At 43.2% G+C, this 26,106-nt stretch overlaps 1 protein-coding gene across 6 annotated transcripts in view; it reads left to right on the forward strand.

Annotated features, from left to right (window-relative positions):
* Positions 1–26,106, forward strand: part of MYO9A (myosin IXA) — a 174,520-nt gene that overhangs the window by 23,500 nt on the left and 124,914 nt on the right. For all 6 annotated transcript variants that reach the window (XM_084213577.1, XM_084213578.1, XM_084213579.1 and 3 more), the window contains exon 2: positions 7,644–8,565. In XM_084213577.1, coding sequence (XP_084069703.1) covers positions 7,723–8,565 — 843 coding nt within the window. In that variant the 5' untranslated portion in view covers positions 7,644–7,722. The remainder of the gene's footprint in view (positions 1–7,643; positions 8,566–26,106) is intronic.

Genomic DNA, 26,106 nt, shown 5'->3' on the forward strand with positions numbered 1-26,106 from the left:
GATTCTTTTAACCCAACAAAATCCTTTGGCATGGATCTATATACTGATATTTATCAGTCTATTGATACATGCAGTTGATATAGATCAATATATATCTATATGGCAATGTTCAAAATGCCATTTTATCATAAAGGTGAGAAATAATTTCTTGGTGATAACATATAAAAATAATTTTTAATGACCTGCCCTTTATTTCCATTCTATCTAATACAGCAATTCGGTGCCTTTAGGTGCCAGCACAATGTATTTGTGCAATTCTTGGTGCTTCTGAAAATCCTTCTGCCTTTTTCTCAGCTGTTATCTCAAGTGTGGTGCTTGTTGGAGCTGGAAGTGGTCCTGGAGTGCCTCCACATCCTTCAGCAAACTTCCTTTTCAGAGTGGCAGTCCTCAGCCTGCTCCCACCACCTTCAGCAGTGCATTAGGAGGAGAAGGATCCCTTGATTTACCTACCCAGATTTTGTTCTCTGAAACTCTTGAGCTCCTCTAGGCTGGAAGCACCTTGTCCTTAATGCTGGTGTAATTCCTGAGCTCTCAAAAGGTGTTTTCTGCAACTGTTTTGGGGCTGGGAGATGCTCCTCAGTGTGAATTTGTTCAGTTCTTGGCAATGTTGCTTACACTTCATATCCATCATTGTTATCAGCTTCAAAAACGTTTTTATTGTAAGGGCTGCTGGTTTTCAGGCTCTGTATGTGAAATTTTAGCTGCAAACTAAAATATAAATCACTGGGCACATGATTATAGAGCTAAAAGGGGGATCCTGAGTCCATTTACAGTTTCTGCAGCCGTCTCTGTGCTCACTGGCTCTGCTCTGTGCCTGCAGCAGTGTGGGATTTGACAGTGATCTGTGTTTTTGGGATATCAACTCTATCACTTTGTTTCCAGTTGGATTTCCAGAGGCTGAACTGCTCTGTGTCCACCTGTGAAAAGCAAATCCAAGCAGTCAAGTTGAAAATCTGATCTTTTGGCTGTTCATGTGAGCAGAATTGCTGTGTTGGTGGGGGATGCTCTGACTGAAGATGATGCTGGAGCCTGGAGTTAACCCAGGAAAACCTGAAGGGGCTGTAAATGTAATTCTGTCAGTTTATAAAGGACAGATTTTTCTTGGTGTTTGGAACAGGGTTGTCCCACCACAGACTACTTCATTAGTCATTAGAAGCAGCAAAACAAAATGTAGCAAGGATTTGTTTCCCTGCAGCTCTCAAAACACTCACAGTACACCAGGCTCTTCCTTAGTCTCTGCCTTTTTGTTAATCCTTGAAATTCACTGCCAGTTCTCTTGAGCCATATAGGGAATATGGGAGCAGCAAAGTAAGTTAAACAGGTGCTCCCACTGCAGCCTGAGAGAGGATTCAGCAATTCCTTTTGTTTCTTTAAATTTTATTTTTTATATTACTATTTTGTTGGTCTCTGGCAAAAAAAGTCAAGGGAGCAGCTGGAGGATCCAGCTGTTCTCTCTGTAGGGGCATTTTGGGGGTACAGAATTCAAGATTCAGTGACTCAAATTTGAAGCTCAAGAAAGAGGAACAATCCAGGGCAGGATTTTCTTGCACCACTTATTTGGGTTTCCCAGCATCAAGCAGAGATGCTGTGGCGGAAGTGAAGATGGAAGTCACTTCTACCATGCAGCTGTCCCAGTCAAATCCTCACCAAGCCTTTTTGTAGTTTCTTTATTTAATTTTCATTTCTTTGGCACCATAGATGATGGATCTGTGCCTTTGGTAGCATCTCCAGGCAGGAGCTTTATTCACTGCACAGCCCAGGTTAATTCCTTGGATGCTGACTCATTCCCTGCACAGAAAGTGCTTTGACCTCCAGGGAAAGAACAAGTGATCATGCTCTTATTCACATCCTAATTCAGTTCCTCCTTCACTAGAAATTTTGTAACATATTAGGAGTAACTAATTTCACAACAGCTTTTCTTGTAATTTTTTAAAGTTTTTAATTTGTTATGTTTTGGGGTTTTGAGGGTTTTGTTTGTTTTTGTGATTTGTTTGTTTGTTAGGTTTTTGGGTTTTTTTCTTCCCATTTTGTATCAACTGAAAGGTCTGGTAGTAGCTGAGAGATTTCCAGAGGAGATTCATCAGCAAGAATGTAATGGATAGTAACATCCTCACCCACCTCCAGTTTCTAGAAGAGGAACCACAGAGTGGTTGTACCATAGGGAAATACCAAAACCTCAAGACGAGGTGATTGCAGGCTCTGGAAGGGATTATCACCCACTGAGGTGCTTTATGTATTCATGGACTTCTTAATATCAGTGTCTGGTTAAAGTATGGGGGAACCAAGCCCATCTCTGAAAGTGAGGAGGGAACACCTCTGGTGCCCAGCAAGGAGCTCCCAGGTGCCAAACTGAAATTCAAGTGTTATCCTCCACTAAAGAAGGGAACAGACAAGGAGGTGACACTTACTTAAAGTGCTGAATAAAACTGAAAGACACAGGGAAAACCAGTGTGATATGACTTATCTCAGATTTTTCAGGTTATGGAAGAAGCTGTGGATCTCAAAAACAACTTAGAGAATACTTGCAACCTATTTTAGTTTCAGTGTGGGCAACTTTAGGATTGATTTACATAGGCTGAGCTGTGCCACTGCTTCTTCTGCATTCTGGGAATCCCCCTCCGAGGCTGAGTAGGCATCTTTGGCTGTACAGGCATCTTTACTTCCAGGAAAATTCCCTTTTGATAGATGCTGTCCAAGGGTTGACACTTCCTTTCGTTATGGCTCTTGATAATAACAGCCAAACCCCAGTTTACAAATCTCACCTGGACTGGGACATTGAGGAGGTTTAACTCCAAATCACTTCGGTTTGCAGAAAGTGAAAGAACACCAGATTTTTATATTCACTCACATTTGCCTTGAACTCTGAGCAGTACAAAGCAGGTTTAGCAAAGGGGAAGAATTTCTTTCTTTCAAAGGAATTGTGACCAAATGGAGAATTTTAAGGGGAGAGGAAAGAAACCTCTGAAACAGATGTGTCATTGGGATGTTGCTGCCATTTCCTCTGTGTCTTCACTGTTGATGCCTGCAGGGTTTTGTTTTGGCTCAGTGCCAGGTCCAGCATGGTCCTGTGTTGCTGCAGAGCCTTTGAGAATGTGTCTCCACTTCTGCTTTCATTTTCTGTTCTAATTTAAGTTTTCTCACTGCTTCAGCATCTTGCTTAGGTACTTCAGTCCAAATAAACTGCTCTGAAATTCAGCCAAAAGACCTTCCTTCTGGATGTGGACAATCCTGGAGTGCTAATGGGTATATTTTTCCCCATCCAAGCTTATCAACCTTTAAGAAGTAAATTTGAATTGTGATTACAAATCAAGTTTAAGACATCCCTGCTCATTGCAGGAGGGTTGGACTTTGATGATCTTTAAAGGTCTCTTCCAAAACAAACTATTCCAAGATCTCTGTAATGCTTCCAAATCTCAGTGATAGGGATAGAACTCTCTGTGATAAAACTTTCATTCTTTTGGATGAAAATAGTTTGCATCAATCTGTGTTTTGGGTACCACCACTCCTGCACATGAGGTTCTTTGAGAGGGACCCACAGAGGTGATTAAGTGACAATAATTGCATTTCTCTCCCATCAGCAAACAATGGGAAGAGAAAAACACAGTGAGCATAGAAAAGGAAGTTGATAAAAGAAGAGGGTTAAGTGTTATGTAGATCTGGAAGGAACTGACATGTGAAAAGGTGCAATGATAACCAAGATGTTGAGCTTCCACCTGGGTATTCCTCCTGTGGGTAGCTGGCCCAGATGTGTGGGTCTGGTGTCAGTTTTGGTGTCACCAAGGTGTTATTTTGGGCAGCAGCAGCACAAGGCTGTTGGCTGCTACAGAAGAAACATCTTGTGCCCACAGATTCAGATTAAGCAGGGAAGTGTGTTTAGATTGGCAACCAGGAATTACTGCCCTGCACGGTGTGTTGGGAGGTGCTGGTGGATGGATAAGAAACAACCTGAACCCTGAGGATTGGGAATGGGGAGAAAGTTTCCCTGTTTCTGTAGTCCCTTGCCAGGTTAGGGGATGTTATAATAAACTCAGTGAACTTTGCTTCCAGAATTGCCCCTTTAGCAGCCTCAATGCTGACACTGATCCCTGTTTTTTCCAAATCATTCGGTATTTGGCAAACTCTGCACATGATTTCAGGCTTTAGCTGTCACAGATTATTTATGCCGGGTTCGGATGCTTCCAGTGGACAGTTTGTTTTGGATTTTTGCCACGTGCTGCTAATGCTGTCCCTGAAAATGAATGTATTGAGGCTGATCTTTCTGAATGTGTATTAAACTGTGATCATATAGCAAAAGATCACATAGAATGTACAAATCAACCAGTATTTACATGTTTAATGTCTGTACAAAGCCTAATTGGCAAAGTTTAAATATTTTTTTGTCAACCTGCTCATAATCAGATGATTATTGTCAGTTTTATCAGGACCCTCTGAGCCTTACCCTTCGAAATTGTAATTGATTTTATTATGTAGGAGAACCCCATTAATACCAATGAACCCAAGTAATAGAATTAATTTGTAACAATTTGGAGATTGTGTTTTTTATGTTGGAATAAAATTATGTTAGTGTAGTAAAATTGAGCAAAGTCAGCATTCTGGATTAATTTGAGAAGAATCTTCATACTAGCATAGAAAATGGAAAAGGAAAATAGAAAATATTAGGCTGAAAGTATATGGTCAGAGGGCTGGAGCCCCTCTGCTCTGGAGCCAGGCTGGGAGAGCTGGGGGTGCTCACCTGGACACAGGAGAAGGATCAAAGCCCCTGCCAGGGCCTGAAGGGTCTCCAGGAGAGCTGGAGAGGGACTGGGGGACAAGGGATGGAGGGACAGGACACAGGGAATGGCTTCCCACTGCCAGAGGACAGGGACAGATGGAATATGGGAAGGAATTTCTGTTGGTGAGGGTGGGCAGGCCCTGGCCCAGGGTGCCCAGAGCAGCTGTGGCTGCCCCTGGATCCCTGGAAGTGTCCAAGGCCAGTTTGGATGGGGCTTGGAGCACCCTGGGACAGTGGAAGGTTTCGCAGCCCTTGGCAGAGGTGGAATGAGATGAGCTCTAAAACCTCTTCCAGCTCACACCATTCCATGATTCTTTGTTGACTTAAAATGCCATAAATGTTTCCTTTCATAGGCGTGCAGAGTCCATGAATTTTTGGCCAGTGATCCCAGGAGTTTGCAATAGGCAAAAATGTATAAATGACTGAAGTGTAGCATCATTTTTATATGTTCACTTGTAAATGTAAGCGTGAAGTAACTCAAAAGGCCTTTAATTAAAATAGTGCACAGAGCAAGTATTAATGGCTGGCACAATACAAACTTTGTGCATTTTTTTCACGATCCCATTTAATTTTTTATTTCTAAATGCAAAAATATTAATGTTTCAAGTCATATAATAGCTAATGCAACAGCCTGCTGGAATGATTGTTGTTAGGAGAACCTTTCTCCCTGATATATGCTAATTACCTTAGGATGGATATTTCATTGCATTATTTTCTCCAAAATGCTGGGAAAAGCTGCCTGCCTGTGCAAGGTGTTTTGGACTCTGAGCCAGGGCCAGGCTCACGTGCAGCAGGGCACGGGGGACCACAACCAATTAACTTCATTAACATGGCTTTGACCTCCATCAACACTGAGCCATGTTTGAGGTTGTTACCAGTAAACCCCGTGGCACCCCTGGGATTTACAAGGCTCGAATTAACGCCCCTTTGCTTTCTGATCTCGGAAGCTTCTGGTCTTTGAGTGGTTTTGTGGAGGGGACTTGGCTCTTCTGTGTCCCCAGAGCTGCTGAGGCTTTTAGCATCTCCATGGGGTTCATGCTTGGCTTGCAGCCCTGCTGGATTCAAATTGTTTGGCTGCAGAAGGCACAGGTGTTTGTTGTTACCAATTCCATGCAGCATAAACGTCTCTAGAGATGTTTGGGTGGGTGGGGTTGAGTGGCCTGGTGCTTTATTGAGTGTGCAGGAGGGAGGAGGGAAGGTCAGTTTGCTCAAGGTAAGCAACTTAAAGTCCTGTTTGCACTTCTCATGTGAGTCAGCAGTCTTGGATACGCTCTGATAACATCAATAAAAATAGCCAGTCCTCTTGGCCTCAGCTTTGAAGTAAAATCTGGGTGAGGAATTACTGAGCTTAAGTATAGTGGAGGGGGGGGATGGTTTGGTTCACCCCTTCTTGATGAAAAGCTGATGCTGGAGTTGCAGAGCTACACAAAGCAAGCCCAACCCAACCCTTCCCTGACATCATCCTTGCTGCATCTGTGCCTGTAGTAAAGCCATAGGAAAGCAGCTGGAACACTTCCCGGTGTATAATGTATGTCCTGCTACCAAGCAATGCACCGTGAGCCTCTGCCAGATGTATTTCACTGGGACACGTTCAGTTCTGCGCTTTGAAGCGCGCGTGGCTGGAGATAATATACTTAATGAAATATTGGAGCGAGAAACAATACAGCATAAAACAGTGCTGCTCATTTGAGGGCCTCAGAAATGAAACAATTCTCCAAATCCCAGCCTTGGAGGCGATGTAGGAGATGAGGGTGGCTGTACTTGAACTGAAGGTCCTGGATCTGGAAACCTGGGGGAGACTGCAGGAACAGGGTGACCAGTGAAATGCTTTCCCTGAATACTCTTGCCAGCATCAAATATCTGAAGTTCCCTAAACCTGTTGCGGGTTTTGCCTTCATTTTTTTTTGACCCTTCTTGAGCATTTTGTTGATGCCGGGAGGGAACTGTCGTAGTTGTGAGGCCCTGCTCCAGTGGGGCAGTGCTCAACAAAAATTTCAACATTACAAATAACATTAGGCTGTGTGTCCTAATGTAAACTTTAATCTGAATGAAGTGTCACTGCCACCTGATTGCCCAGATCCTGGTTCTGAGGGTGCTGCTTTTCTCCCTAGTTCCCTTTTGTCTTTCTCTTGGAATAACTCTCAACATCTTCCAGAGCAGTTTGGAGTTTGCTAGAACTGGTGGAGAATTGGGGCCCTTGAACTCTGAATTTGCTTTTATCTGGGGCTGCTGGTGGTGTGTTATCTTCTTGTAGTGATGAAGTTTGAGAAATCAGCTGCACATTTGGTGTTTCATTGCCAGAGATATGGGTTTGTTTGGTTTTAAACAGTACAAGAGAAATAAAAAGTGCAATGTAGGCAACAAAGGATTTGGTTGCAATAACTCGTATCCAGTGTGAGATATGCACATCTCTGAAAAAGAGTGACTTAGTAGGGGAAAAAGTGCTGCTGATTAAATCATCATGGGTTCAAAATCTCCTGGACAGGAAGGAAAGGAGTTTATCTCCTCTTTACTGGCACAGGACCATGGAAAAATGCATCTGTAGCAAGGGCCAGATGTGCAGGGGAAGGTGATGGTCATTTTGTTTTAGCAGCTAAGGTTTGTGGGTACTGAGTAGCATGCACCCATTAGACTGGTTCAGGAGATTGTCTGGTGTGTTGCTCACAAGATTTTCACTGAAAATCAGAGGGTGTTTCTGATACCTCGGATTGGGGGCAAAATTAGCAAAAGCTTGAGGTGCTATTGGGAGGGGGAGTAGGGGGAGGCTGTGTTGTGTGTGTAGTGTTTGGGTGTCAAATACTTTTATCTGCTACAGCTTTGGGGTATTTGTAGGATAACACCTCACCTGGTTTTATTTTGTTTTTTTCTTTAGCCTTGCTAACATGATGACCTGACAAGATACAGCACAGTCCTGACTATGCAGCCCAGGGACTGATGGGAAAGGATCCAATATGAGTGTAAATGATGTTGGAGGCAGACGACGCTTTGAGGATAGCGAGTACACGCTGCACATCTACCCCGGGAGCATCGCAGAGGGGACGATCTACTGCCCCATCACCGCCAGGAAAACGTCCACGGCCGCCGAGGTCATCGATTCGCTCATCAACAAACTCCAGCTCGAGAAAACAAAATGCTACGTGTTGGCCGAAGTGAAGGAGTTTGGAGGGGAGGAATGGATCCTCAACCCCACGGACTGCCCGGTGCAGCGCATGATGCTGTGGCCGCGCATGGCGCTGGAGAACCGCATCAGCGGCGAGGATTATCGCTTCCTGCTGCGGGAGAAGAACCTGGATGGCTCCATCCACTACGGCAGCCTCCAGTCCTGGCTGCGGGTGACGGAGGAGCGGCGCAGGATGGTGGAGCGGGGCTTCCTCCCCCAGCCCCAGCAGAAGGACTACGATGATTTGTGCGGTCTGCCGGACCTGAACGAGAAAACGCTCCTGGAAAATCTCAGAAACCGCTTCAAGCAGGAAAAAATCTACACCTACGTTGGCAGCATCCTCATTGTTATTAATCCCTTCAAGTTCCTACCTATTTATAACCCCAAGTATGTGAAGATGTACGATAACCATCAGCTGGGGAAGCTGGAGCCCCACATTTACGCTGTGGCAGATGTGGCTTACCATGCTATGCTCCAGAGGAAGAAGAACCAGTGCATCGTGATTTCAGGAGAGAGCGGCTCGGGAAAGACACAGAGCACCAACTTTCTGATTCATCACCTCACCGCCCTCAGCCAGAAGGGATTTGCCAGTGGAGTAGAACAGATAATTCTTGGAGCTGGCCCAGTGCTTGAGGTAACATGGAAACGATAGTAGTGTGGAAATGTTTTAACAGTGAAAAAAAACCAAACCTGAGTAGTTGGGATTTTATTGTGACACTTAACTCTGTGGCTATCTGCTAAATACTGATAACGAAGTGACAACAGCATTAGCAATGAGAGAAGCTTGTGTTTCCACCTATAGAATATTACCTGCTTCCAAAAAAAAAAAAAGAGGAAAAAACAAAAATACAGCAGATGGCTTGCTGCCAAATTTGTTAATGCTTTGTTTTCACTCAAGTGTTTCTCAGTGCAGGTTTATCTTGGTGGTTTCTCAGTGGGAAAATGGAAATGAGAATTATCAGTAGCAATTTTCTAGTGTATTGTAAAGGGATTTCATTGCACACAATGTATTGATAATGTTGTATTTATGGAGTTTCTGTGCAGTCAGCTTCTTTGAGCTAGGGAAGAAATCAAAGGTAACTTTCTTGGTCAAAATTGTTTTCTAACCATGAGTGCTTGATTTGGCCACATATTGGTTACTTTATGAGGACTCTTCCTTTGTATTAGAGGTTAGAAAAACTTGGCCATCAGCTTTTCAGGTATGAAACTCTGAAGTGGGATACCAGCATTCATTAATTAATTAGTCATGAGTTTGCCCCAGAGTGGTTGAGATGGTTTTCCTTGGAATTGCCAGCTTTGCTGGTTAGAATTTTGTTGCTTAAAGCCCATCTGCACACAGGTGATGTGTCAGCTTCAGCCATGCCACTGTCCTTGGAAGCCATGATACATGGAGGTGGTTTGGTGCATGCATCCTCTCACTCTCACTCTCTGGAGTTGATGAGAAAACATCAGACCAGGCTCCTGTAATTAATGGTGGTTACTGTGGTGACCCACACTGGTGACCACATTAATTTCAGAAAACTGGTATGAAGACTATTGCATTCCACCTCCAGTCCTGTTATTCCACCTGTAGTCCTGTTATTTGTTTGAAACACTTCCATGCTCTTCAGTTTTTGATAGATTGCTCAATGTGTCATGTTGGACCAAGGTCATTTTATAGTTCTCTTTAACAGTGTCAGAGGGAGCTTGTCTGCCTAGGTTAGATTTCTGGAGGTGGGGAAGAGAGAGCTCTGTGAAAAGAAAGGTAGAGGGAAGTTTGGAGAATTGTTCTTTTTTCTTAGATTCTACTTTTCTCAGGAACAGGTTGTCAGTTTGCTTGGCTCTTGGATGGAGAGAGGCATCACAAATGGTTTGCTGGGAATCCTGCTCTGGTGGTGGCCACTCACTTCTTCTGGGGACCATTCATAGAATGGTTTGGGTTGGAAGGGATCATCCCATTCCACCCCCTGCCATGAGCAGCAACACCTTCCTGTATTCCAGGCTGCTCCAAGCCCTGTCCAACCTGGCCTGGAACACTTCTAGGAATGGGCCTTGGAGCTTCTCTGTGCAACCTGTGCCGGCGCCTCTCCACCATCACAGGGAAGAATTCCTTCCTAATTTTTAATATTCTTTTCCTTTCAAAAGCAGCTTTGTAGTTCCTCTCCTTGGTTCCCTTTCCTCTAGATGAGGTTGCTCAAAGCCCCAGTGTCTGGCAAGTTGTGTGTGTTGGGATGAGGTGGAGGGCAGGGATGCACTCCAGCCTTTTGTTTTCCTTTCGCAAGATCCGCAGCTGTTTTTGAGGGAAAAAAATCCTGAATCATATCTGTTGTATTTTTTTTTTTTGCTGTTGGAACAGAAGTTTGCATTCCTTCACTCCAGCAGCTGGACGGCTGCTGTTGTGCTGTGCCTGCTTCCAGGCCTCTTGGAAAAAGTGGGGGTAATCAGAATTTGTCCTGCTTTGCCAGCACTGGTCCCAAATAGTCACAAATCAGGCAGCCTGAAAGATAAAGTGGCTATATTTCTGCTTTTCCTTCTTTCTAGAATTTCCCAAGAAAGGGATCTTCAGAGCAGAGCTTTGGGTTGCATTACTCTGCAAAGCGTTTGCAGATTTGACCTTTTAAGTTGTGGTTGAAATAAATTGAATAAACTCTGGAAGTTTAGATGCCAAACTTTTGGGGATTTTTTTTCCTTCTTTTCTTTTGTTCTTCTTCTCTCCTCCAGACACCTTCTGCATCCCCTTTGCATATTTAAGATCAGATTGTGTTCAGCTCAGGTTTGTCCTTCAGAGGCAGCAACAGAGCTCTTTGTACTGTGACTTCTGATTCAGAAAATGGAGCAACCAACAGCTCACTTGGACCCATTGATCTCTTTCTCTGCCTGAAAAGTGTCTCTGGCAGGCAGGACAAGTGCATGGAACCTCCTGTTCCTGGGAATGCCTTTGCTGTCATGCTCACACAGCAGGAGCGGAAGTGGAGCAAAATTAAGATTTTTTTTTTTTCTGCAGCTTCTCTGTTTTCCTAATTTACCTTTCATGAACAGCTTCAGGCTATTGTTTGGGGTGTTTTGTTTTTGTTTTTTTTTTTGTTGCATGAGATTCCTGAGTCTTGTCCAAATTGGACTTTTGGGGATGGCTGTCAAGACAAGCTGTTACTGCCCTCTAAACAGGGTGACATCATTTACTAGTTGCACGTAGTTTGAGGTGTGTACTGAGACCGGGCGTGTCCTTTTAAAGTGTATTTGATGTAAATCCTATGGATTTTCTTTTTCTTCTGCTGGGATTTAATAGGAACATTTTGTTGTAGTGGTGCTCCTTGGTTGCAATATGCTTGTTTTGGTCATAAATGATATTTTAAAATACTTGCATATTTATATATTTTTTCATAAATTCTATTCCTTAAATACCATACTAATTTTTCTAATAACAAGATTCCAATTTTTTAAAAACCATGTGATTATATTTTTCCTGTTTCTCCCCATTTTCTTATAAAACACATTTTGCCCTATAAGAACTTGCTTCTTCAGCAGAGCTGAGCTTACGAAAATTTTGTACTCTGGCTCTTTAGTTTCAAGACCAAGCTTCTCAAAATCCATAACTTTGTGTAGTTAATTGAGGGAGAGTTCCACATGCTGCAGTTCCATTCTGATTGACTCCATGCAATACTTGAGGTGAAGATGACTTCTGCTCATCTCCATCCTCCATCAGGAGCCCAGAGTGCCACAGCTCAACAAGACATTGAGGAGCTGGAGCACCAGGAGCAGCTGAGGGAGCTGGGGGAGCTCAGCCTGGAGAAAAGGAGGCTCAGGAGGGACCTTCTGGCTCTGCACAGCTCCCTGACAGGAGGGGGCAGCCAGATGGAGGACAGGCTCTGTTCTCAAGGAACAAGGGAGAGGACAAGAGGAAATGGCCTCAGGATGTGCCAGGGGAGGTTTAGGTTGGAAAAATTTCTTCACACTGGAAAAGATGTGGCTGCTCCATCCCTGGAAGCATTCAAGGTTAGGTTGGAGAGGTTGAACAACCAGGTCTAGTGGAAGGTGTTCCTGCCCAGGGCAGGGGGTTGGATTAGATGACCTTTGAAGTTCCCTTCCAATCCAAATCATGCCATGATTCAATTTGTGCTCTGCCTGGAGGGCTGTGCTTTATCCCTGCAGAGATCTTTTATCCCACATCTAGGGAACTTGTTGATGTGAACTTGGAACAGTGTTTTAAACCCCTGTTTTCTCTTTAATTATATTAGCTAGAAACATCCAGAGGAACTTTATGTTGGAACCCCAGCTTGTTTTTATGGACTGTAACCCTTAGAGGTGGGATGTGGATGGGATCATCACCTTGTACTGGTACAGGGTACAGCCTGTGAGCATCCTCCTCCATCCTCCTAGACCATGCTTCAGCTTTGTGGGGAGCTCTGAATGCAAGCTAATTTATTACATCTTCTAATTTCTTTTTTTAAATTCTGCATAAAACTGCAAAAGTAGGAAAATCCTCCCTGGCTCAGGTATGCCCAGAGGTCCTCAGACAGGTATTGGATGAACCTTGGTCTAAAGGAGTCTGCACCAGCTTGTTTTACCATCGGTCCCTTTCTCAGCATCTCATTTGTCACAGGAGTACAGCCATGGCAGCTACACACAGCAGATGTGTTGTCTGAGCAGCTGTTTATTTGCCTTTTCAGACATCCCAGTGGGGATCTCTCAGTTGCTTAAAAAAAAAAATAAAAGCCAAGAGCTATGCTCCTGGGAGAGGCCTCGGAGCACAGGCAGTGGCCAAGGGAAGCTGCTGCTGCCCTTCACAGCTGATATGCATCTGCAGCATCTCTGCCAGAAAAAAAGGAATTGATTGCTTGAATTTCTTTGGAAAGAATTGCAGAGAGCTTTCTGTAGACATGGCCCTTCTATTTGCATTGCCATTGGTGGTGGTTTGCACAGGAACCTTAGGAACAGCAGCTGGAGTTGCTTTTTGGTTTCTGGAGCAATGTTGTGCAATGTGTGTGTTTTGCTTTTGTGGGGAAGTCAGAGTTGCCACCTGAAGGCCTTGGAAGATGAAAGCCTTTATTTTTTCTTATTTACTTAATCCTGATTGTAGGGTTGTTAGAGGGAAATGCAGGCAGCATCCAGAAGATGTTGAATGTTATTTTCCAGCACTTTGTGCTAATATTCAGGGTCCTCCCAGCTGAATTCAGCCCTGGCAGCTGGAGGTGCAGCCCTGTGAGGTGTGAGCAGAACGACTCCACGCTGCTGGAATTGCAGTGGATGCTGCTGAATGCTTCCAGAACCAAACAAAGAGCCATTGAGTTGAGTTAGAAAAATCAATTAACTGGAATGATCAGGCGTGTCCTGGACTTCCAGCAGGTTCAGGAAGCACTGGACAACACGGAAGGGCCAAAGCTCCCCCTGCATGCAGCCTCTGCTGCTTCTCCTGTGGGTGCCAGACCTGCAGCTATCCTAGGCAGGACCCAGCTCCACTGGCAGATCCCACACTCAACTCCTGTACTGTGGAATGAGGATAAGGGGATGCTCAATTCATGTAGGAATTAGGGTACCATTATTTGCCTATGAGAAATGACATTTGCAAATGGAATATTCATATTTTTACCTGGAACAATGCTAATGGGATGTAAACTTGGACTATATTCCCTTTTTTTCTCTATTCCTGCTTGAAACAGTACTAATGGGAAATAAAATTTAAGTATATTTACATTTTTACCCTCTATTTGGAACAGTATTAATGGGAGGTAACCAAATTCCATTAAAATGGACTTAACAAAAGAAAATAGATTCTCTGATTCAGTTCACAATGTTCAGTTTCCAGTACACTGATTTTTAAGTAATTTTCTTGTATTGTGTGACTCTAAAAGTTCTAGATAAAAAAAATGGATTTATATGAAGGGGAGAGGGAATATTTTTTCTTCTGCTCATTATTCACTTTTAATGATTTTTAACCTATGATATGTGCAATTATCACTGCTCTGCCATCTGAGTTTGGGGTAGGTGTGAACACAGCAGCCAGGATTTTTTCCCCTCTGCATTCTTGCCTCCCCAGTGCCTGGAAAGGTTAGAGAGAGAGCAGCACACGGAGATTATCCAGCTGATGCCTAATGTGGGAAGAATTTGTGCAGGCCTGACACAAAGGACTCCCACAGCAAGGCTCAGGCACCAACTGCTTTTCACCAGCGCTTGCAAAATGCTGGGATTCTTCAGCTGGGGAGGTTTTACAGTTTCAGGCTCTGTATCAAATAGCATCTTGTTCATCCCATTTCTGACACTGAATTATTCAATATTTTCACTGTAGAGTCTTCCTGCCATATCCAGATGGGCTGTATCAGTGCCTGGGTCTAATATTGTTATTATTTTTCATTACATGCTATCTTCAGCAAATATTTCATTACTCCAAAGTCCAGATTATTGCAATTGAATGACAAAAAATGATGTTTCTTCTCTGAGATGACAGTGGGGAGATGGATTTGTTATTAAAGCAGGTTTATATGAAGCTGCTTTTTCTCCACCCTTAAGAATTAGGAGGTATTTTGTTTCCAGGAGGGAAATGCCAAATAAACCCTGCCCTTGTTGGGTGGAGTGCTCACCTTGCAAGACATCCTGACTTTATGGACCTCTAGATAGCCAGACTTTATGGATCACTAAGTATCAGGATCTCTGGCTATCCAGATTCTATAAATATTTATGTATCTATACAAAATAACCCTGGATCTGACCCTGGCAGGGACCACATGTTCATGTAAACTGAGATGATGCTCAGTATTATATGGTATTAGAAAACAATTTATTTTCTAATACAATTTTTTAAGTATCTTTCTCTGACTTACTCCAGCAGTGTTTTTGTTATTTGGGTTTGTATTCAGCTTTTCTGGTAAAACTTGAATATCAAGGTGCACATTTAACAAAACATGAAGGAAGGGCACATTTTCTGACACCTTATTTTTTCCTTTTTCTCTCTATTTAACAAATGCTGTGATTATAATGTAACACTTTGATAAATAATGTTTTCAATCAAAGATCATGTTGCTGCTGTTCAGTAAGGCTTCCATGAAAACTTAATAACCAAGACAAGGACTTTTTATCCTTAATGTGCATGGTTAATACAGCACCATGTTTTTCTAGTCATGGAGTGAGGAGTTAATGCCTTAGTAGGGATTTTGTTTCTTCCCCCTCCCCCTTCTCCCTGTCAAAATACAGATTTTTTTTTTTGGTGTGTTTTCAGGAGCATTTACTGAGACCCTTTTGACATTTCTGGTGGTTGGGTAGCCTGTATCAGAATCCACACGCTGGGCTGGGTGCTGGGTGGATGCCAGGTGGGTGCTGTGCTGCAGCCCTTGGTGGGGAACAGAAGAGCCTGGGAACAAGGAGCCTTTGTAGGACAGGGGCTACACCCAGCTTTGGTGGTAATTTGACAAATTTCGGCTTTTTAACGGTTTCTGCCATCCCTGTGGCTTTTCTGGGCCCAGAATGAGAGTGTTGTCACTTAAACACCTCTGGGAGAGCGTTTGGGTTTGCTGCCCCAGGAGCAGATCCCTCTCCTGACAGCTCAATGACAATTGTGAGCTCAGTGTCCTACTGAGCTCAGAAATTGTATCCCAGGGGAGCAGATAGGATTTTCTGGCTCTGTCCTCCATGTCTTCAAGGGAGAGAGGCTCCCCTTCTTATTTATAGGGCAAGAATTGCTACTTGTAACAATAAATTGTTATTGCCGCTAATTTTATAGGGTGGGGGACAGAGAAAATGTGGTTAGTTATGGAAGGGACCACGGTGGTCACCTGGTCCCACCTCCCTGCTCAGGCAGGGCTGTTCCAGAGCACAGGGCACAGGATTGTGTCCAGACAGCTCTGGAATATCTCCAGTGAGGGAGACTCCTCAGCCTCTCTGGACAATCTGTCCAGTGCTCAGTCGCTGCACAGTGAAAAAGTTGCACCTCATGTTCAGATGGAACTTCCTGGGCTCAGGCCCTGCCCGTGGCTCTGGGGCCATTGCTGGGCCTGGAGCAGAGCCTGGGCCCTGCTCTGCCCCTCCCTGCACCCAGGGACACCCAGGGACACCCAGGGCTGAGGGCTCCTCTCCAGGCTGAACAGCCTCAGCCCCCTCAGCCTCTCCTCGGCAGGGAGATGCTCCAGGCCCTTCCTCATCCCTGCAGCCTCTGCTGGACCTGCTCCACTCTCCACAACTCCCTGACAGGAGGGTGCAGCCTGGGCTGTGATCCCAGGGAAGGAGGGACAGGACAGCAGGACATTCATTGTCTTAAGCTGCCTCAAGGGAGGTTCAGATTGGATATCAGGAAGAGTTTTTTCACAGAAGGTGTGATTAGGCATTGGAATGGGCTGCCCAGGAAGGAGGTGTCCCCATCCCTGAAGGCGTTGAAGGCATGCACTCAGTGCTCTGGTCTGGTTGATGAGGTGGTGATTGGTCCCAGGTTGGATTTGATGATCTCAAAGGTCTTTTCCAATCTCAATGATTCCATGATTCTGTGATAGCTACAGCTGTGCAACGATACAATGTGTGCATCTTCTTTCCCCATATGATTCCTATGGGAATTGACTTCATAATTCCAGCAACTGAGGGACTGAGACAACTTCATACTTGGGTTGATTCATACACTGAGGTGTCGTAAAAAGAAGCAAACCTGATATTTTGGTCCATCTATACAGAGATGTGACAGCTGCACCAAGAATACTGACATATCAGGACCTGGAGACCTCCAGTTGAGCTGGTGTTCATGCTTGTAATTGTTACTTTCCAAGTCAGTGTGCTGATGGTCATCGTTTAGGGTCGTGTCACTGAAGATGCCTCAACCCAGGAATTTCTGGGATGAGTGTTGTTGTCCACCTCTTCTACAGCAGGTGGATTGCATTTTTGTTCTTTCAACATCTTAAGGATATAAAGGAGTTTAACCAAGTGCCTCCTGATTTGCCCCAATGGCTTTGCCAAACCCAAGAGGATTCAGTCAAAAGCAGTGAGGCACTTCAGGGAGGCAGAGGCAGGGAGCTGCTCCTATTTGTTTGCTGTTTAAGGTTAAATACTACGTAGAGGTTAAGTTAAAGCTCGGTGGAGGGCGGTGGAACAATCCTCTCCCAGTCCCACGTTGCACAAGCCTCACAGGAGCTCATGGCAGCAATTCAGGGTAGGCAAATAAAATCATTGTTTGCCGTGTTTGCGGAAGGGATCTGCCTTAACGGCAGCAGCAGATTGCAGCTCCCTTCTATTCCCTTAATTAAGATGGATGAGGAATCAACGTCGTGCCAGACAGTTGAGCCTTTGGCTTTGTCGCTGTGATTGGGGATTTGGACTTCTCTGGGCAGAGGCTGTGATAGGGAAGATGAAAGGGCAAGCAGAATCTGAAGAGTTTCAAACAGTGAAGACCTTTTGTAGATGATTTATTTTGAACCTATAAAGTATGAAAACCAAATTATGTGTACTTTGCATCAGCAAGTTAACAAAGCTCTCTCTCCCTGGGTAGTTGGTGTCCCACCATCGCTCCCTGCTCCCGTGAAGCCTTGAGCTGAAGGGAGGCACCTCCTGTTTAGGAGTGAAGAGCCATGGAGAGTGAGGTCTTTCCTGTCCAACAAAGATCCCTGTGCTGCCACAGATGAAGGCTTCACCTCCTCCTCATCCCAGTCCTGAGAGGACATCAGGCAGGGCAGGATGAGACTTGCCTGCTAGTCCCACCACTTGCAGGCAGCTGTAGCTCAGGGATCTCCTACATTGGCACAGTCTTCATCTAATAACTCTGAATAGGTATTTTTAGGGTCAGCTTCAGTATCAAGGGCCATAAGGAAAGCCTGAATAGGGGAAAAGATGTTACAATACTGATTAAGAGTCAAAATAATTGAAAATTTAGTACAGCACAAGACAAATTGGCTGTTATGAAAAACATTACTTATAGTTATAGAACATATACATGTATATATATTTAAAAAAGGAAAAAAGGAAAAGTTGAGCAATTTCTGCCCATAATGTAATTTTAAAAAATATAACTTTTTTTTGTCAGTATTGTCCAGATCCACACTATTTTCATTTGAAAGGAGGAAATAAGAACAAAAGAACATGATTCCTGTGCACTGACTTTGTGGTAGACACCAAAGATTTACTGATTGTCCTAAAACGGGCAAATTGGCTTAAGGTTTTTAATTGGGAGAAAAATCTTAGCCAAGGATCTCAGTGAAGGATAACAAAGGAGAATGAAAGCAGCTGGGTAAAAATGCTCACATCCAACATAAGGATAAAATGTTTATACTTAATTTGCTTTATCATTGAGGAAATCAAAAAGGTTTTTTTGAGAAACAGCAGGTTTGGGGAGCAAAGTTTTGGTTTGGTGGGTTGGTTGGGAGCTGTCTCCTAAATATTTGTTGCTTGAGTGCTTTCTAAAGCAGAGCAGATCCAAACTTCAGTAAAGCATCTGATGTGCTTGGAGAAGAAATAGAAAAGAAATAAATGAAGAAACAAAAGAAAAAGAGACAAAGCAGATTTCATAACACAAAATCCTTTTATGAAGAAATTTTTCAGGATTCCAAATATTCTACATACAAGCTGGTAGGTGTAAAGAGTAGTCCTGAGTCTCTCCTGTGGGAAATTGTGGGGTTCAGTTGAGGGTTTTCTTCGTATATGTACAAACTGAATTATCCTTTAATTCAGGAGGTTTGGAAAATAGTCCTGAGGAGCAGAAAATGCACTTTTTTTGTTGTTCAGCAAATATAGGGAAAGTGGTTTCCATCTGATGGAGATGGGGAAGATTTGACATTGACTCCTTAAAACAACCTTCTCTACAAGACTCATATCCACTTCTTCATTGAAAGAGAACTTTGCAAACTTTGGAAATACACTTTTCTGGTTTAGTTTAAGGCTCTGAAAAATGTGGAGTTGGAGACATCAGAGTTTGTCTTTATCTCCAAGGCTACGGCCACGGAGCTGGCGATGCTCGGAGGAATGTGTTTGAATTATTAGGCTGAACTCTGCATTTCTGGGCCAGAGTGTTCCTGGTATTTGGAGGCCTCTGGGATAGAGGTAACCTTGCCAGCAGGTCATAAATTTGAGCCAGGTTTTTTTTTTACCTTAGTCAGGAAATTCACGCTGGAGCTTTCCTTAAGCCAGGATTCGTAGTGATCTAATCCCAGCCCGCTGCCAAGCCCCACCTGGGAGTTGTTTTCTGGCGTTCCGTCGCCGTCTCTTTGTTTCATCCGTCGCGTCCCGGATTGCTCGATTTCCCCTGCTCCGTGCTTTCCAGAGCTGGGAATCAGGAGTGGATGAATGCACACACTCAGCCTGCAAAACCTCACTGCTCATTGTGGGTGATGGCCAGCACCAGGGTGTGCTACCCAGGGAAAATTGTAATGAGCAATTTGTTTTAGTTTCTCTGAATAAGCGCTAGAGGAAAACCTGCCATGGGATTTTGGAAGTTTTGGGACACTTCATACATGAGCAGGTAGAAGTCTGCACTGCAGGTGTCATATCAAAAGCAAATAAATAAATAAGAACAACAACATGTATAATAATATATGTTAATATTTCCTATAGTAATAATAATATATGTTAATATCTCCTATAGTAATAATAATATCTTAGTATCTCCTATAATACTGACATATATATTATAAGAATACACACATAAATCTGCATTGCAGGTGTCACCATATCCAAAATAATATATATATTATAATAGCTGCCATAATAATAAATGTAATAATAATGGTGTAATTACGTGTATAAACTCACACCCCAATCTGCATTGCAGGTGTCAAAGAAGTCCAAAATGACATCTGTAATAATATTTGTTATATTAATATATGTAATGTAATGTAATAATAGCGTAATTATATATATGCACAAAGAAAAATCTGCATTGCAGGTGACTCAAAGTAGTCCAAATTTATATATATATTATGTCCTGTAATAATCTATGTAATAGCAATATATCTATATACATATATACAAAACCATCTGTGTTCCTGGTGTCATAGGTGTTCATAATTGCTACTGCTACTACTAATAATACCAACAGCAATAATAATATAGCATCTCAGGTGTCATATAGAATCCCCAAACAATTACTCAGGTAAAACCCTGTTGTATTCTCAGGGTTATGGCTTAATATGAATGTAAAAAGCTTATTTTAACTTAATTCTCAAGCTGTGACAGAAGTAAACGCTTTATGCTATGGAAAAGCACAGCTGTGATGGATAGTTAAAATATTTTGGAGAGTATTTAGCAATGGAAATTTGTCCAATATGTTAATTATTGCATCTGTGAGTGAAATGTGAGGTATGTTTGTTGCACGTTTGGTACGAGTGGAGGTGCTGCTCCAGTACATGGCTACATCACTGTGATGTGAAATTCATGTGAATTCAGCCAGTTTTAAAGGAATTTCAGTGGATTCCTTGGAATAGCAGCTGCTTAGCACTGGGATGCTGATGATGTGTAATTCCCACCAGTCCTGTCAGTGTTGTTGGGCAGTGATTTTTGTGCTGCAAATCCAGCAGAAGGTTTATTTCCCCTTTTTTTCTGCTTTCTCTCTTGCAAATTGAAGCACATAAAGACCTGCTCCCACGTCCTGTCCAGATTGCCATCGGATGTTTGCTTTAAATCAGAATATTCTATTGCTGGACATGTTAGATTAAAATTAAATTGTTAAAAAACAATATTGTGGAAAGAGAAAGAACTTCAAAGTTCTTTCTGGCTAGGGAAATATGTCTAAAAATTCAGCACAGGGTCACCTGCCATTCCCATTGCTGGTGCATATAGCCAGTCCAAAGGCACCTCTGTTCCACCAATGCTCCCCATTTTTGCATCATGTAGCTGCTAAAAATGATAAATAACCCAACTCCTGCTTCTCCACCTTGTGCTGCAAATCAGGGGAATGGGGATGCACCTTCAATTTTGCACAGCGAAACTTCCTGAATTGCCTTCTGTCCATGCATACAAACTCCTTGTCTTCTTGAATGTTCTCAGTGTAACAAGTGGGCATCCAAGAGCTGTTAAACCTGGATTAATCCTGGGCTTGGGCTGCTCCAGGAGGGATTACAAAGCATAATATTGGCATTAAGGCTTTCCAAAGTGCTTACACAGCACAAAGAAACTCTGCCGGCGCCTTTCGGCTCGCGTGCGGCCCTGGGCTGCGAGGGACGACCCGGGGCTTTCTAGAGTTACATCACAATTATAATATTTGTAATCACAGAGATGCAATAGAAATAACCTCCTGGCAGAAGGGAAATATGTGGGTAATGAATGGGTGCGACCTGCCTGTTGCAGCCTGGGTTTTCGTGCTGGCTCGCGCAGCCCTTCCCGCTTTGCAACATCTGGTTTTCATCTGCTGCAGGAAAGCCAAATAATTTCAGTGAAACTGGAAGAAAACATAATGCTTTAAAAAAAAGAAAAAAGAAAAGACAGCTATTGATGTTAGCCTGGTTTTCAGCTGGCGTTAATTAGATTTATCAGCAGGGTTTATCGACAGAGTGGACACTCACTTGGATGCTTGAGTTAAGGCATCATCCAATGGACAGCGCGATTAGCGAGGGCCAAGTGCCACGTTTTTCCTTGGAAGAGCTTGAAATGATAAATAACACGAGTTCAGATTACTCTGATTTCTGGTGCAGCCCCCAGGTGAGGAGTCAGGAGGGAACTGGGGCACAGAGGGGATTTTTACTGATGGGAGTGGCCTTGGTTCAATGGTACTGGCCTTGGTTGCTCTGGGGTTAAGGACATGGCAATTCCTGCATTGTGTTAGCCTAAAACAAAAATGCATTCCCTAAATTGTCAAATATTAGATCTATTGAAAGAAAATAAATATACAATAGGTGTACAAGATACATTAATAAAATCCAAGGTATGGGATATAAAAATACAAAGTAGATATAATATATGCATGAGTTATAGAAATGTGAAATAAAAATGCATTATTTTTTTTCTGTTTGTCTCTCTAAATCAGAATCCGGTTGTCACTGCTGTCCATTTTCAAGTTTAGAGCAGCGTGGGTCAGCATCTGCTTAATCCCCATCACATTAGAGCTCCCCCAGACGAAGTTTTTTAACTGCACTTTATTGATCACTGGGCTTTTAAAGACATCCATGAGCTCTCAGCAAATGGAGTGTTTGTCCTGCTCCGTGCAGATTGACCCTGTTGGGCAGGGGGTACTTGAGGAATAGGCAGGCTTTTTGTTCCATCTATGCTGCAACACTCTTGTGGGTTGTTAGATTGTCTCCCCTCAGTGGGCTTTTGATGCTGGGAAAGCTTCATTAAGATAGAATTATGAGTAAGCGAAATATTTCTGGTTTCCCATGTTAATTGTGGCTGTTTGGCAAGAGAAATAGAGCTGGGAGAAGCTTTTTGAATAAGCAGGATGTCTCACCTCCTGGCTTAAGGCATGAGGATCTGTGAGAGCAACTACTGAAGGAGCCATAAGTCTATATTTTGATTTAATGGTTGTACTTTTTAAATTGCTTCATGGTTATCATGTCATAAGATCTTAACCACTAATTTTTCCAAGGAGTTTAATTAAATTTCAAGCTTTCAACTGGAAATTCAAAATAGAAAATAGGTTTGAGCTCACTAATAAGTTTCTTGCTTTGAGAAAAGTCACTGCACTTAATAGAACTATGGAATGGGCAGGATTGGAAGGACTTTCATTTATTTGACTGGATTCAAACCACTGTTAATTCAGCTTCACCCCAATTGCCAGACCCACACTTCAATTTCTTACAAGCCAAATTTCTCTGGATGCAGTTGGAGCAGGGCACCTGTAATTGCTCAGAGTGTTTTCAGGAAAAATAATTGTCTTTTATTTTTTTCTCCCATCCCACTCCTTGCCATGGAATCAATTCAGTTTCATTTTGTGTGTCTTGTGGGGGGCTGGTGCCAGAGACAGGGTTAAGGGGATGCAGAAGGTGAACAGTTCAGTGAGTCAGGACTTAAATGTGTGGATAATTCAGTGTGGATATTTCCCTCCCTCTTTCTGCCTCTCACATTAGTTATCTTTGATGCATTTTTTTCTAAAGTGGCAGTGGAAGGATTGCAAATGCAGTAGCAACCCCCAAACCATATGTTTGTAGGCTGGATCAGGGTCTTGATACAGTTGGGAATAGTGTCCCCCATGTATTTGTGCCAAATGTCCCAGGGTACAGCAGAATACAGGTGGAAATCTCTGAAGGTGATGTTGATTCTCAGCATCACTGATCATCAGACTTAGATTGTAGAGCTCCTTAGCACCAATTCTCTCCTTCCCCCCTGCCTTTTTTTTTTTTTTGGTCCAGCCCCTGATACTGTGGGATTATTTTTTCATGCCTTGTTTCAATCCCCTCCTGGGTTTTAATTATTATTGGGACTCCAGCCTGGGAAGCTGGTGAATTATCAGTAGCCCCCCTATCCTGGACGCCATCCAAGGGGGAAGATGGGGAAGAAGGAGCAGTCAAACAGAGAGATGGTCAGGGAAGGGCCTCGCTATCGGATGCCGGAGGCCGGGTGAGCAAAGCCTTCCTGCTGAAATCCGGCCAGCACGAGGTAGGACAATCGTGCTGCTGTTCTCCTTGGGAGTTATAAACAAGAGGATGAGGCTCAGCAAGAGAAAGAAAGGTTTCTTTCTGTGGTTTTCGTTTCTGTCAGTGTTTTAGTTTCCTTTTCCACCCTCCTGAACTGCAGGCAGATCTATTTAGAGAAGAAATGCTGTTTTCACATGAGTTTAATTTTTTAATGTAGTATTTTACTTGTTGATTAAGGTCAATAAAGAAATACATTTAATATTCTCTTGAAAGATGCAAACAAATCCCTCCTTAGTTAGCACTGATGGTGTTTTTGTTGGGGTTTATAAAGCTGCTTTGAGTGAGCCAGCGGGAGCAGCATCCCTGTCTTCCCCAGCCAGGATAAACAGATGCAATCCAATGATTCCTGCTACATGCATTTTTTAATGCAAAAAGGAAAGAAATAATAATAAAGAAGGTTGAAAAAAAAATAAATTTACATCATCCCAAATGCAACAAGAGTGGTTGAGCTCCTTCCTTTATTCCCACTTTCAGGATGACATGTGTGTTGTTATTTAAGGGAGGGATCTTTCAGCTCTACACCCACAAAATCTTTCCAAGATTTTTTCCCTCTAGGAGATATTTGTGGAGATATTTTCATCACCTGAGTGATCATGTCCTTGTTGTTTTCATCATCTTGACAACTGGGTGGTGTATGATGAGGTTGTCCCCTCTCAGCAGTGACTTTATATGTATGGGATAAAGGTTTTGGAGGTGGATAATAGGTGCTGGAAAATGTGAGATCTGAATCTAAGTCTCCCTCCAGCCTGTTTTCCATTGGCAGGTCTGAGCTTGACTAAAATCCTGTAAACCATCACCTCCCTTGTTCTGCTGTATGAAGGGACATTTAGGACATCAAAACAATGGGTTTGCATGTATTCTTAGGTTTTTTATTGAGAACACAAAATTATATCTTGGATCAGTCATTGTGATCCGAGACATTCACCCTCTGCAGATGCTCTGTCATGCAAGGGTGATACTGGGTGGGAGATGGGGCTGTGCCTCTGGGCTCTGTTCTGCCCTTGGCCCTGCAGGGAGGGATGCTCCAGCATTCCAGCCTCACCCCTGGAGCAAATGCCAGAGTGCCAACAGCTCCTTTCCTTGCAAATAACCGCTGGTTCTCCGTTCATTTTTACAAACCAAGTGTAATTAGTAACGGCTCACTCTTCATTGTGCTGTGCTGCTGCGTGTTAGGTCACCACTCACCTCCAAATAATAGATGGAAATGTGGTTTTATTTGGGTTATAAATTATGTATTGCCGCTCAGCACAGGGAGTGCTTGTTTTTCCTCTGCCTTTTCACATCCCTGGGCTTCTCTGGTTAAGGATCCTTTTCTCCCATTAAGTTCTACCAATGAATCTCTTTGCTGCATCGAGAAAAAAGACTCTCAATTTGTACTTGAGCTTTGCAGTTTGTCTCAGCCTGGCAGAAGACATGTACTCAAATCCTGGTTGGGTTTTCCAGCTATTCCAGTCAGGCTGGTTAAAGATACTCTTACATCTGTCTACAAAATTTCCCACCTCTTTCTGTGTCCTATCACAGCTACTTTGATACCAACATCAGGTTGTGATTTTAGTTTATTGCAGAAGGTTTACTAAAAGGTTTAAACACATTGTAGTGATTCTTCAAAGGCTGAACAAAGAAATGATGCTCTGAATTTTACTATTGTAGAGGCTGCAAATTTCTACAAGGGAAGTTGTAAATGTTTTTAGTTACACCATGATGGAGGGGAACTGAGTATCATCAGAGTAAGGAACAATCGGGGAGGGTTTGTCAGGCTGTGTGGTGGCAAGGAAAGAGAAAAGGTGTTAAAAGAAATGAGATGTACAATACCTGTGTACTGGAAACCAGCGCTTCAGGAAATCAGAGGAGAGGGAAGTTAATGAGAGTGTGCTCTAACAGAGCCTTGCATATTCACATGAAATTAATTGGATAACGAAGTCTGGTTTGCCGTTTGCTCCGGCAAGCAATGCCCCTGTGGATTTTCCAAGTGTATCTGCTTGTTTCTCCTGCTGGCAGCCGTAGTGGGAAACACTTGTGCAGAGCTCCCAACACAGCAGGTCACCAGCACTTCATCCAATACACCTTTCTTTGGAATATTTGTACTATTTATGCATTATTGCACATACATTTTATTCTGTGTTCTTCTGGAGGGCAGGAAGGTTTGAAAAGCTGGTGTTCCCCAAAATATTATGGACATAGGCTAAGGAGATGGCAAATTTAAGTGCTATTAAATGCCTTTGGACACTTAATTTGTTCTAAGACATTCTCAGTGACATGGCATCCTCTTCCTGCTTCCTTCCCTGCCCCCCTCACATCTGGAAAGATATCAGCAGGTGGTGGGGGGAGATCCCAGATGGAGCTTCAGTGGCACTTGGATGCTGCTCCAAAAATTTGGACTGCATTCCTTTCTCTGGTTTGCTCCATTTTGGGTCAAATCAATGCAGAGTGGGTGGTTTGGGCCAGCTCTTTGCTCCTGAAAGTCTTGCACTGAGACTGTGTAAAAATTCATACTTGAAGTGTTGTTAAAAATCCTGCCGCTCCATGGAATATACAACCTCAAGCTACATTTCTTAATACATACATGAAAACATGGAACTGGAGGAAGGTGCTTTGAGTCCCCCCTTCATGATCTCTCCTGCTTGGTGGATGGTGAAGAGCTGGTGCTCTTCTTGGTGCAGAGAGAAGGAGCA

Source organism: Fringilla coelebs (genome assembly GCF_963513975.1).
Source record: "Fringilla coelebs genome assembly, chromosome: 12".
Lineage (NCBI taxonomy): Eukaryota > Metazoa > Chordata > Aves > Passeriformes > Fringillidae > Fringilla > Fringilla coelebs.